General features: G+C 35.7%; 1 protein-coding gene across 1 annotated transcript; it reads right to left on the bottom strand.

Annotated features, from left to right (window-relative positions):
- Positions 1 to 6,520: 6,520 nt before the first annotated feature.
- On the bottom strand, positions 6,521 to 12,383 carry LOC108982257 (calcium-dependent protein kinase SK5). The gene is given in 8 exon segments (XM_018953577.2): positions 6,521 to 6,798; positions 6,801 to 6,894; positions 7,346 to 7,570; positions 7,656 to 7,823; positions 9,192 to 9,304; positions 9,404 to 9,556; positions 9,683 to 9,826; positions 11,450 to 12,383. Coding segments are annotated over 8 exon segments (1,506 nt in total). The 5' UTR covers positions 12,003 to 12,383; the 3' UTR covers positions 6,521 to 6,742.
- Between the last annotated feature and the right edge of the window lie 593 nt (positions 12,384 to 12,976).

The raw sequence follows: 12,976 nt of genomic DNA, 5'->3' as shown, positions 1-12,976 counted from the left end.
AGTTTCCATCTGTCCAAGTATATGACAGATCGAGGGGGTGGCAGTGATCATAATGGTGCACCTTGCTGCGCAAGCTTAGCCAAGGAGAGATGAGCTCCTCGAGCAGGATTGGTCCTCCAGTCTACTGCTTGTGACTGTTGTACATGTGGTGGTAAAGTTACTTACACTAGCTACGCATGGTCGGGCGGTATGTGAGTTCTTGAGTCTTCTCGAAACGGTGTCGTGTTGGTAGGGATTGAGGGTTCCTTGAGTGTGTTTGCACGTTTTCAAGTAGCTAGTCGAGTTGGGTGACTTTTGAGCACTCTTAATTTACTTCTGACATGTCTAAATTGTTTCCGAGAACTTGCTCAAGCCTTTCCCAAAAGGTATGGTGAAGCAAATTCTGAGCACTTGCTCAACTTCACATCATAGCACGGGAATGAATTCTGAACTTCAGCTTGGATAGGACGTACACTAGGGAATGTGTTCCAAGAAGTTGTTAAGACTCATATCGCTTTGCTAGCGGAGCGTGTTTTGAACACCAACTCACCTACGTTTACATGCCCATTACTTCACTTACCCAAATTTGCTCGATCGATACTTTGCTCACACTCTTTCGTGTATTGCTTGCCACGTGCTAATCCTACCTATTATTTGCTTGTCCAAATGCTTTGCTTGCCTTCTTAGTTTGCCTGGTACTTGCTCGTTCGTTCCTTGCTCGACTAGCACCGTGCTTGTTCTCGCCGTGCTCGCCCGGTTTCTCTTTCCCTCAAAATGTGACCTCGAGGAACATATGTTATCACTATGCGGGGATATTCCCACCTATATGTAATGTGGTTTCTCACAACAATCAGTGTGAAAAACACATTATCCATATCATTGATGTGACACGATTTGATTTGCAAAATTTAAACTTGTAAATTATTCTTACAAATTAAATTCTACCATATCAACAATGTGCATTATGTGTACTCCACACCGGCTTATTAATATAATTTTTCAAAACAAAATTCTATTGTGATTTTTAGTACCTTGAAAATTTCACTTAACATTTAGATACAAGTTATAGGTTATTTTTTATTGTTAACATTTAGATATAACTTATTGAAGTGTTGATTTGTGTAACATGTTTTTTACAAAAAGAAAAAAAAAAAACGTACTTACCAACCAAGGTCGCGATGTAAAATTAATACATTGATAGCATCAAGTCTTCTCATGGAGAAAATTATTGGTCAATGCTTTTTCATCTATGTCTTTGCTTGTTTATCTACCTGTCATTTGAGTTTGCCTCTATTATGTATTGTAAAGCACGAAACCCTAGAGAGGAGATGAAAGGGCAGAGCCCTAAGGGGAGAAGAAGAGTCTCGAAGCTTGAGGGAAAAAAGAAAATATTATTTCTGTAAAATGTATAGTCCGAATGGAATGAATTGAAAATAATATACAAGCCCTATTTATACTATGTACAAAAAGCAATCAACATTACACTTATACAAATAGTCGAAAATACAGTTATACAAAAGAGAATACTACAAGTTACATTGACACGTGTAAAAGGACTATAAAGTATAAAATATATATGTAATACCCCCTTTCAAGATGGAGAGTAGATGGAAGTAGATGGAATGAACTCCCATCTTGGTGACTAAATTCTGAAACTGTTGGAGGCCAAGTGGTTTGGTTAAGACATTAGCAAGTTGATGATGAGAAGCCAAATGGAAGGTCTTGATAATTCCAGCTTGGATTTTGTCACGGATGAAGTGGCAGTCTATTTCTATATGCTTTGTCTGATCATGAAAAACAGGGTTTGGAGCAATGTGTAAAGCAGCCTGACTATCACAAAAAAGTTGAAGATTGTTAGAATGTGATATGCCAAAATCATAAAAAAGTGTAAGAAAACAAATGATTTTACAAATGGTGGATGCCATTGAACAATATTCAGCTTCTACTGAAGAACGAGAAATAATTGATTGTTTCTTGGTCTTCTAGGAAACTAGAGAGTTTCCAAGAAAAACACAATATCCACTAGTAGAACGTCGACTGTCAGGGCAAGAAGCCCAATCTAAATCTTCAAAGGCTTTGAGGGATATAGAATTAATAACTGAAAAGAAGAGAACATGCCTAAGGGTGCTCTTAACATACTACAAAACTCTATAAGTTGCTGTAAGATGAGGCTCCCTGGGCTAAGCCATATATTGACTCAACCTATACACTGAGTAAGATAGATCGGGTTGAGTCAATGTAAGGTAAAGAAGTTTCCCAATAGGTCTACGATAGACAGTTGGATCAGGGAGTAAAACTCCATCATCTTTACCTAATTTAATATTTTGCTCCATAGGAAAAGAGGCTGATTTAAAAACAAGCAAACCAACATCTTGAAGAATTTCTAAAGAATACTTTCTTTGGCATAACAAAATGCTTGCAAGAGATCTAACCACTTCCAAACTAAGAAAATATTTGAGCTGGTCAAGGTCCTTAAACTTGAATTTATCATTAAGCAAGGACTTCAAATGCTCCATAGAATTCACATCATTTCTAGCTACGAGAATATCATCAATATAAACAAGAAGTGCAATAAAGGAAGAACCCGAGGACTTGGTGAAGAGAGAATAATCAGCATTGGATTGTACAAAGCCCAAATCAAGAATAGAAGAGGAGAACTTGGAAAACCATTGTCTAGAAGTTTGTTTCAGACCATAAAAAGATTTGTTGAGTTTACAAACTTTGGACCCCCCTTTAATATGAAAACCAGGAGGCAATTTCATATTCACTTCTTCAGATAAATCCCCATGTAAAAAAGTATTATTGACATCAAGTTGAGTAAGATGTCATACATTGACAGTAGCAATAGCTAGTAGAGTTCAAATAGTAGCCATTTTAGCTACTAGAGAGAAGGTCTCAGAATAATCCAAACATTCTTGCTGAGTATAACCCTTAGCAACCAACCTTGTCTTGTATCTTTCAATTGAACCATCAGCACGATACTTAATTTTGTAGACCCATTTATAGCCTATGGGTTTTTTATAGGGAGGGAGTGAAGTAACAGCCCATGTGTTATTAGTTTCCAAGGCTGAGATCTCAGCAGTCATAGCATCTTTACAATGAGATTGCTTGACTGCTTGATGATAGAACTCAGGTTTAATATGAGCAATGATGGACAAAACAAAGGATTTATGAGCAGAAGAAAGACGAGCATAAGAAAGGAATTATGAGATATCATATTTGGTGTGTGATAAAGAAGGGAAAGAAGAATAATTTGCTGGAGAAACTAATGAAGAGTGGGCAAAGGTAGAGGACTGACATTCAAAATTCTTCAAGTAACTAGGAGGTCTTCTGATTCTATTAGATCTTCAAGGGGTAGAAATTATTGGTGAAGGTGGAGTTGGAATTTCAGTAGTAGAAGGGAGAGAAGTTAATGATGAATTATCAAGTGAAGTAGAAGAATATCAATAAATGAAGGCACTGTTGAAGACACAGGAGAAAAAGAGTCTAATGTTGAAGATGCACAAGGGAAAATTGATTTGTAGAAGAAATTGATGAAAAAGTTTCAGAAATGAAAGGAAAAACATGTTCATGAAAAACAACATGTCTAGAAGTAAAACACTAATTTCTTTTTAAGATTAAGGAGTTTATATCCTTTGATTCCAAAAAGATATCCAAGGAAAACACAAGCATAAGCTTTAGGATCAAATTTGGTCCGAGATCTTTGTAGAGTAGAAGCAAAACATAAGCAACCAAAAGTCCTTAAATGAGTATAAGATGGAGATGTTTTAAGTATGTGCTGATGTTTTCTCTCCACATCAGAATTTGGAGTTTCAACACAGCTGTGTTGATGTATATTCCTTTAGAATGAAAAAAATTAAATAGTGAAAACTTTGTACCATGATCAGTGTGACATGTTTTTATTTTAAGATTAAATTGATTTTTGATCATCTTAAAAAAAAATTAATAAGAAGAGAAATCTCAGATTTATTTTTAATAAGGTAGACCCATGTAGCACGAGATGAATCATCAACAATAGTTAAAAAAAAAAGTTGTAACCTTCAACATTACACACATAATATGGTCCCCAAACATCACAATGTACAAAGATCAAATGGAGCAGCAAATAACTGTGCAGTATAAGGGAAAGACAACTTTTTTGTTTGTCTAAGGGACAAATCATACAAGGATTATTTGAAACAACCATATTTGGAACAAAAGTATTCACAAACAATATCCTTGAATTTGAAGGATGACCCAGTTTGTTATGCCCAAACTCAAACAGTGAGCACTTGAAAGATGCAGAACAAGTATGTATTGGCAAATGATTAAGAAAACAGGCAGTATATGAAGTAGGTAAAGCATGAGTTTTAGAAAAAGAATAGCTTGGTTGTTGTAGTATATAAAGGCTTCCTTGCTATTTACCCACTCCAACAGCCTCCAATTAATCAGATCCAGGATGAAACAATAGTCAGCAGAAAACAAAAAGCAACAAATGAGTGATTGAGTAAGCTTACTAATAGAAATCAATTTAAAAGTAAAAGAAGGTATACATAGAACATCATTTAAAATAAGATGTTCAGAAATTCGAATGGAACCAATATGTGTGACAGGCACAGATTGGCCATTTGGAAGTTTAACAGAGGAATGTATAACATTGGTGATAGATGTAAAACAATCAATAGAAGGAACCATATGATCTGTGGCTTTCGTGTCAAGAATCCAAGAATTGGAATAAAAAACAGTGGATGTACTAGAAGAAAAAACAAAGCGAGAATTATTGGAAGAAAAATATGTACCAAAAAAGGACGAATTCGAAGTTACTGCATTAATAGCATGAGAAGATTCATCAGAGGGATTTTGAGGATGAAGTAGGGACAGTAACTGCTGATATTGAGCCTCGGTCAAAGAAAAAGGAGAAACAACTGAGGAAATGTTGTCAGAATTGGCAACCTGATTGACCATAGATTGTTGCTTAGGTTTTGGTTTGTATCTTGATGTGAAACCATAGAGTTTATAACATTTTTCAATAACATGACTAGAGGTGAAAGCTGGTCGATCCGGACCGGATAAACTGACCGGATCGATTGTTTCGATCCTTGGACCGGTCGGTCTCGGTCCAAGGATTTCTCAACTTTCGATCTTCGATGCGGTCCCGAGATGGGGTTTCCTCGGACCGAACCAGACCGGATCGACCGAATTGGGAAAATATATATTTTTAATTTTTAAATATATTTTATATAATAATTGTATAATTAATTATGTAAATCTCATCTAATTTATTATCATTAAACATATAAAATATTTTTTAATGAGTTAGTTATATGATCCACGTTAATAATCCACTTAATTTTAATTTAATAATTTAAATAAAAAAAATTTATTAATTTATTTTAAAAAAAGAAGAAAAAAAAAAAAATTGGACCGGACCGATAACTACCGGTCTGGTCTGGTCCCTATGGATGTTCGGTCTGGTCTAGGAAAAATGATGGACTTGTCCATCACCGGGATCGACCAATTTACACCCCTAAACATGACCAATAATTCCACAATGTCTATATACTGGCCTTTCCTTCTTAGAGAATGACTTTACAGATCTGGATCCATCATTTTTAGAAACAAAAACATGAGAATCAAAAGTTGAAGAGGATCAACAGAAATTTCTCGTTCTTGTTCTTATTGAAAAACAAGTGAAAAACCTTATTCAAAGGAGACAAATGCTCCATAAGCAATATTAGAGCATGAGCAAATGCAAAAAATTCATTCAATCCCATCAAAAACTGTAAAGCATGCTCTTGTTGAACATGGTAGTTCAACGTATGCATGGCTCCACAAGAACAAGCAGGAACAAGCAAGAACAAGCTTGTAATTAGCTAACTCATCCCAAGGATCTTTTAGGCGAGTAAAATAAATGCTAACAGAGAGTGGCTCTTGAGATAGTGCAGAAATCGATTTTTGTAACTAAAAAAAATTAGGACCATTCTTTTGACAAAAACGTTCCTTCAAATCTAACTAGATCTCATGTGCAGTAGTAATATACAAAATACTAGTAGAGATATCAGGAGAAATAGAATTTAAAACCCAAGATATCACCATATTGTTGCAACAAAGCCATGGAGAGAGAAAAGGATCATTCGAATCGGAGGGTTTGATGATGGAACCATCAACAAAACCGTGCTTATTCTTCGCAGATATGGTAGTTGTCATCAACGAGTGGCTGAGTGACCAGAAGAATGCCAGGGCTATCATTGGGATGGAGAAAGAAAGGACTCGCAAAATCCTCAGAGACGGACTTGTGACTCAGCGCCATAGAAGCAAAACGTCAGATATCATGTAAAGAACGAAACCCTAGAGAGGAGATGAAAGGGCAGCGCCCTAAGGGGAGAAAAAGAGTCTCGAAGTCTGAGGGAAAAGAGAAAATATTATTTCTGTAAAATGTACAGTCTGAATGGAAGAATTGAAAATAATAATACAAAAATTAATCAACATTACACTTATACAAATAGTAGAAAATACAATTATACAAAAGAGAATACTACAAGTTACATAGACACGTGTAAAAGGACTATAAAGTATAAAATATATATGTAATATGTATATTACAATGAAAATATAATGCTTGGAATAAGAAAAAGCTGTCTGGCATATAATTTTGCCTCACAAATACCTTACAATGGAAGAAAGATGAGGTTGCCTTCATGGCAACACCACTCAAAGATTTAATCAGCGTTTTTCTATTCATAAGGATGCTTGCATAAGAATAAATTGCCAAAAGTTTAATTACTTAAGGTGGACAATCAATCAGCTCATTAGACCTATTGTTCACCAGTCCGAGGGCATTCCCAGATTTAACTTGCTTCTCATGGTTCTCCTCCCCACTCCTCCATTGCCCTTCCTCATCATTGCAGCAAACTCCCCATAATCTATTTGTCCATCCTGCAACAAAGGATTTTAATTAGTGCAAAGTTCCAAAAGTAGAGAAAGGGATTCTTGACTCATAAAAACAGATTGCCGGTCCAGCTCTTGATTTATATAAGGCCATAAGTTAGAATGGTGATGCTAGCATAGGATCGGCAATAAAGTTCTTGGATGATGAGTCAAAGAGAGAAAGATGTCATTTACAAAAAAACAGATGCATGGTTCAGTTCATCTTCTACACAACACAATACAAGTTATGTTTTGATGAATTCCTTCCACACATAATACTACTACTAGTCGTAACATTTTCTAATTTTTTAATAGTCGCCACTTAAAAGGAATGTCCTTTCAATTTTGTTATGGCTATTGCCACACCATGTAGCATATAAGTAAAGTAAAGATTGCTTAATGAAATTTCATATGAAACTAAAACTATCTTATCGTGGTCAGATAAAACGAACAAACTTACATTATCTTGATCAATTTCTTTAATCATTTCATCAAGATGGACTTCACCTAAACCAAACTCTTTGCAGGCTTGTTGAAGCTCATCAATGGTTATGTAACCACTGCCATCCTTGTCAAAAAAGGAGAAGGCCGACAATAAATTCTCCTCTCTCTCCAGCTTATTCAAGTGCAGGGTAGCAGCAAGAAATTCACCATAGTCAATTGTTCCGCTGCGGTTAATATCTGCCTACCAAACACCCACAAATAAGATTCTTATCCGGCATAAAAAAATCACAGTAGATTATATTGATTGTGGAGATTGGTTTTCTTACTGCATCCATAAGATCCTTGAGCTCGGACTCCATAAGTTCAGAGCCCACTCGCTTCAATTCATCTTTCAGTTCATCAAATGTTATTGTTCCGCTGTTGTCTGTGTCTATCATTTTGAACAACTCTTTCAAACCACCAATTTCTTCTTCAGAAAGCTTCTCAGCTATGACCTATAATACAATAGAGTTCAAAATTAATTCACATACCAATAAAACAGGCCACCCCTTCTAGGAGTGCAATCCAACGTAAGGCTTACATACATGATACATAACTGTTTGTGTCATATTTATCAAAGTATTATGCATGCAAATAAAATTACTCATAATATAAAGACAAGTGCTTGGTCTACAAAAAAATTTAAAAAAGTAAGTTTATAAACTGACAAGGGTTAACATGATATGTTATATCCACTTTACAACAAAAATACTTAATCTACATTACTTTGTAAATTTTTTTTCTTATATTTTTGTGTAGACTAAACATTTCTCTAATATAAAATTGGAGAACACGAAATTGACCACTGGGACATGCATGAATGTTTTAGTAATAGATGATCTCTCTACACCACATCTGTTTCGATAACTGGCCAACATCTTTGAATATGTTATGATGGCTTTGAAAAATTGAGCGGATATTTCAAGTTTAGAATAAAACCCTAACAAAAATCCCCTTGATAATTTGTATTATCAGTCTGTATATAAGATTGTGGAGCTTCAAAAGAAAAATTACATGTTAACTCAGTTAGAGTTATTCAACTTTCGCAAGTAGGCAGCTTTCCAGCCTAAAACTCTAGAATCAAGCTTGTCTTAGTGCCTCTTTTGCACACAACAACAATTGGTAGATATAGTCTATTCTCAAACTCCAGTTGCTTCAGGTTCCATAAATAGGTAGATGTGTGAGAGTGCATAGCGTGTATGTGAATACCATAATTGAGACCTTTTTTTTTCCTCTTCCTCAAACGAGGAGAGGGAGAGTATCAAATCTGATTCTGACAAGCTCATGAATATGTAGGGAACCTAACAACTAGCTTCATTCATTTGACTCTTGAACCAATGAATTGAGCACTAGATTATGTTTATGATCACAAGTACTGCACAGTGTAGAGAGCAGAATTTCCAATCAGGACTATTTTTCTCAAAAGTTTGTAAGTCAATGTCCCCCTCAACAGGGTCTTGCTACAAAGAATGAAAATGAAGCTGAAGATTTACACAGCATGTCAGACTCCAAAGACCATATCAGGCCAGAAATTAATAATTTTGTACACAGACAGTTGAAACCTCCACAAACAACATAAATAATGTTAGTTGAGCTATCATTTATAAATTTTTAAGAAGCATAGCACCTCATACTAGGAAATTGTAACTTTTGCTCAACAACTTATCAGCATTTGGTTGGAAATTGTTAATTGGTAAAAATAAGTAAGAAAATGGAGTGTGTGCATGTTTTAGAAACTGTAGAGCAGTGCTCAGAAGTCCAAGAAATGAACTTTCAAAGAAATGCAACTAAAATGTAGTGCTGCACATCTTTTGAAGCCTTACCCGCAAAGCCATCTTCTTAAGTTTGTTCATTGCAGAGAACTTCTTTAGGCGATATAGCACTGTAGAATCAAGAGGTTTATCTGGAGCAATGTCATCTACAATCCACGGGTGGCCTGCAAAGATCATGTTAAGACTTGTTAAGCCTCATCTTCTTATGAAACCTTAACACGTCACCTTGCTTAAGACAACTATACAAGTGAAAAGAGACCTACAAAGAACTTCATGAGCTGTTAGTCTTTTCTTTGGATTCCGTTCAAGCATTTTCCGTATGAGATCCTTGGCACTTTCGGAGATCCCAGGCCATGGTTCAGACTGAAAATCCAACTTACCTTGTAAAATCTCTCGGAAGATCCCCTTTTCAGATTCTGTAGATAACAAAAGATGAAAAATCCACATTGGTAGTATGACTTTGAGGTATACAACATGAATTTTCCAATGGTATATCTATTAATCCTCATTCATTGATCAATTATGAATTCAGAGATGGCTACCAGCCCAGAAAGGTGGCACCCCACTTAACAAGATGTATAATATAATTCCAGCACTCCACACATCCGTTTCAGGTCCATAATGCTTCCGCAACACCTCTGGTGCAACATAATATGGACTCCCAACAACATCACAGAAGGTTTGACCTGGAAAAACCGTAGAAAAATCAGCACTTATTCCAAACAGATAGAAAGCACCATATTAAAATGATAAAGCATTAGGTCATGTCACAAGTACATCAAAACAGGAAAGCATTAACATCCCATAAAAAGCCAGTTTTTCAAAAATCAGCTATGATTTCTAGTAACCTCTTTCCAAAAGACGTGTTGCTTGCAGACAACACTAGTTTCCATGTGTACAGATCACATCATTTCCAAACAACTTGTGAACAACCAGACATAAATTATGCGTTTTATTTTTCAATTTTTTGGGTACTCCAAAACCCCACTATAAATCCATATGAACCCAAAGCCCAGTAGAACATGTACAAGTTGTACATAGAAGACACATACAAATAGATCTGGTTTCGGATCATAAATAATTTCTTGGAGAAACCCATGCATATCACTGTAACGATCCACAGAAGGCTGAAGCCACATATGGGCCTATTCCCCAAAATGACTAGTTAATAGTACAATTGAAGCTCTTTGGAATCATTATAAAGAGGAAGAACTTCTTTTCCAAGCAATGCGGGGTCCCACTCACCACCTATACTCACTCAGCAAGGCATATCACAATTATTTAGTTATTTTACAAAAACAAAAAGGACGAGAATAAATGAAAGAAAAAGGGCGAGTAGACCCCATTTGTCCAGTCACATGGGCTAATCTATCACAGAAGTAGCCAAATCTTCTGAAGTTGTTAAGTTCTTTTCAGATTGGTAGTTCTAGTTGTAATGCATGCACATGTTCTCTAGCCAAAAGAAAAAAGGGAGAGAGAATCTTCAATTCCATGTTATTTGGGAATCTCCATCACTAGAGACTGCAGGTGGCATTGGTCATTGTGTTCTCATGTTCATGGAACCCAAGTACAGACTGCATAAGAACAAAATATAGGTCTGTTATATTCTCCTCAGTTTTAATAAGCCAACAGAAACCAATTTCCGATTGTAAAGAGCTCAATTCTCTCTTCTTTCTTCCTCTGTTTTGTTTGGTCCGTTTCCATCAGAACACATGAGCATCCGTTCTCTTGCTCATTAGCCCTTTTGATATATGCATTCTATTAATGCTCCAAAGCCCATATTCTACGTAGGAGGTGAAAAGAATGAGAAACAACAGGAAACGGCATTTGAAAAATATGCTTCAATCCACTGCCTTCATTGCAAGCAATGCACTAAGAAATCGACAATAAAGATAAGTCTTAGAATCTCAGAATCCCCAAAACACATTTTTCATCCAGAAAATCATAATGTCTGGAGATTTTTTTTGGGGGGGGGGGAGGGGCGTGAATTTCTAGAAAATCACACCTCAAGTAAGATAAAATCAGGGCAATCGACAGGGAAAGAAGTGGTATTGCAGGAAACATAAAATGCCTGGCAAATGATGGACTGGTTGGTAAATCATGCAAATAAGATGTAGAAGAGGCTGTTGCTGTCACTAATAAGAAAAAAAATTCCTGAAAAAATAATATATCAAGAAACCTATATTGGAAACCATCCAAACAAATTCAAAACAACAATTACATCTAAATAAACGAAGAAAGCCCATAAAAACAATGCTGAAACACAGAATAGAAGATAAACTTGAAGAAAAAGAATCACAAGAAAGAACCTGGCTTGTAGAAGACAGATAGCCCAAAATCGGTGGCTTTAAGAGCGGCATCCTCCTCCGCACTATCAAACAAGAAGTTCTCAGGCTTGAGGTCTCTATGAATAACCCCCAGAGAATGACACGCCTCCACAATCCCAAGGATGGTCTTTATCAACTTGGCAGCCTCTCTCTCACTGAAATGACCCTTCTTCGCTATCCTATCAAAGAGTTCTCCACCCTCACAGAGCTCCATCACCAAGTGCACAGCCACAGAGTCCTCATACGTGCCTCGGATCCTCACCACGTGTGGATGCTCAGACAAGTGGTGCATTATCTGAATCTCCCTCAAAACATCCTCGTAGTCCTCTGCATAGAGGAGCTTGCGCTTCGGGATTGACTTACAGGCGTACTTGTGGCCAGTGGACATCTCTGTGCAGAGGTATGTGATGCCGAACTGGCCCTGGCCGAGTTCTCGACCTAGTGTGTAGATTTCTCCGAGATCTTGGGTCCTGTAGGGAAGTACCCATTTAGGCTTCGAATCTTTTGGTGGGGGAGCTGAGGTAGACTCGTTCATGATCTCCGATGTCAAGCTATTAGTAGAAGAGATATAAATAGTCGAGAGGGAAGACCCAGGAGAGACCAAGCTGACCCACCGTTTCTGCTTTTGAAGAGAAAAAATAAAGCTTGCTGTAAAGAGTATAGATTCTCCCCCAAGATCCTGTACAATCTCTCTGATCTGTCTTCTTCTCTTTGGTCTTGTTTTTCAAATTTCTTTTGGGCACTTCTCTGTTCTGTCGTCTTTGGTTTCCTTTATTATTGCCATGATTTGCTGCTCTCTAGGACTAGATTCGTTTTGCTTTGATCATTTCTTATTCTTGAGTGCGATCGCACTATGCACCGAGGTACTTCAATTTCTTATTGTTTCCAAAGAGGCCAAATCCGAGCTCAATAGCCAAGCCAAGTTGACTGGTGCAACTTTGCCCTGTTTATAAGTGAGTGAGAAATTCTCACAAAATAAGATATGCTTACTCTACCGCTCTTTTTATTATTTATTATTTATTTATTTTATTTAATGAATAAAAAAATAACTATTAATAAAATTATATATATTTTTAATTTTTTCTTAATAATTATAGATGTTAAAAAAATACTTAAAAAAATAAAAATTTCAAATATACTATAAAATAATAAAAAGATAATAAGAGAATAGTAAATTTATCATTATCTTTTTGAATCTCAATTATTCCTTTATTGTTTCTAAAAACTAAAAATAAAAAAATATTCCTTGATTGCTTAAAACGTTGTATTCAATAATATCGATGTTATATAATGTACCTTTAATAAACGTTCTGTCTCATTCTCTTGTTTAAAACGTTTTGTTTTTCACAATACTTATTAATTTATCTCATATTATCTTATTATTATAATTTTTTTAAATTTTTTATAAAATAAAATAAATAATTTAATTTTTTTAAATTTTAAAATAAAAATAATATTAAAAAATATATTCTAATAATATTTTATTTCAACTCATTTTATCTTATCTCA

Source organism: Juglans regia, chromosome 6 (genome assembly GCF_001411555.2).
Source record: "Juglans regia cultivar Chandler chromosome 6, Walnut 2.0, whole genome shotgun sequence".
Lineage (NCBI taxonomy): Eukaryota > Viridiplantae > Streptophyta > Magnoliopsida > Fagales > Juglandaceae > Juglans > Juglans regia.
The sequence above is the reverse complement of the archived record's forward strand: the minus strand, read 5'-3'. Positions and strand labels throughout refer to the sequence as shown.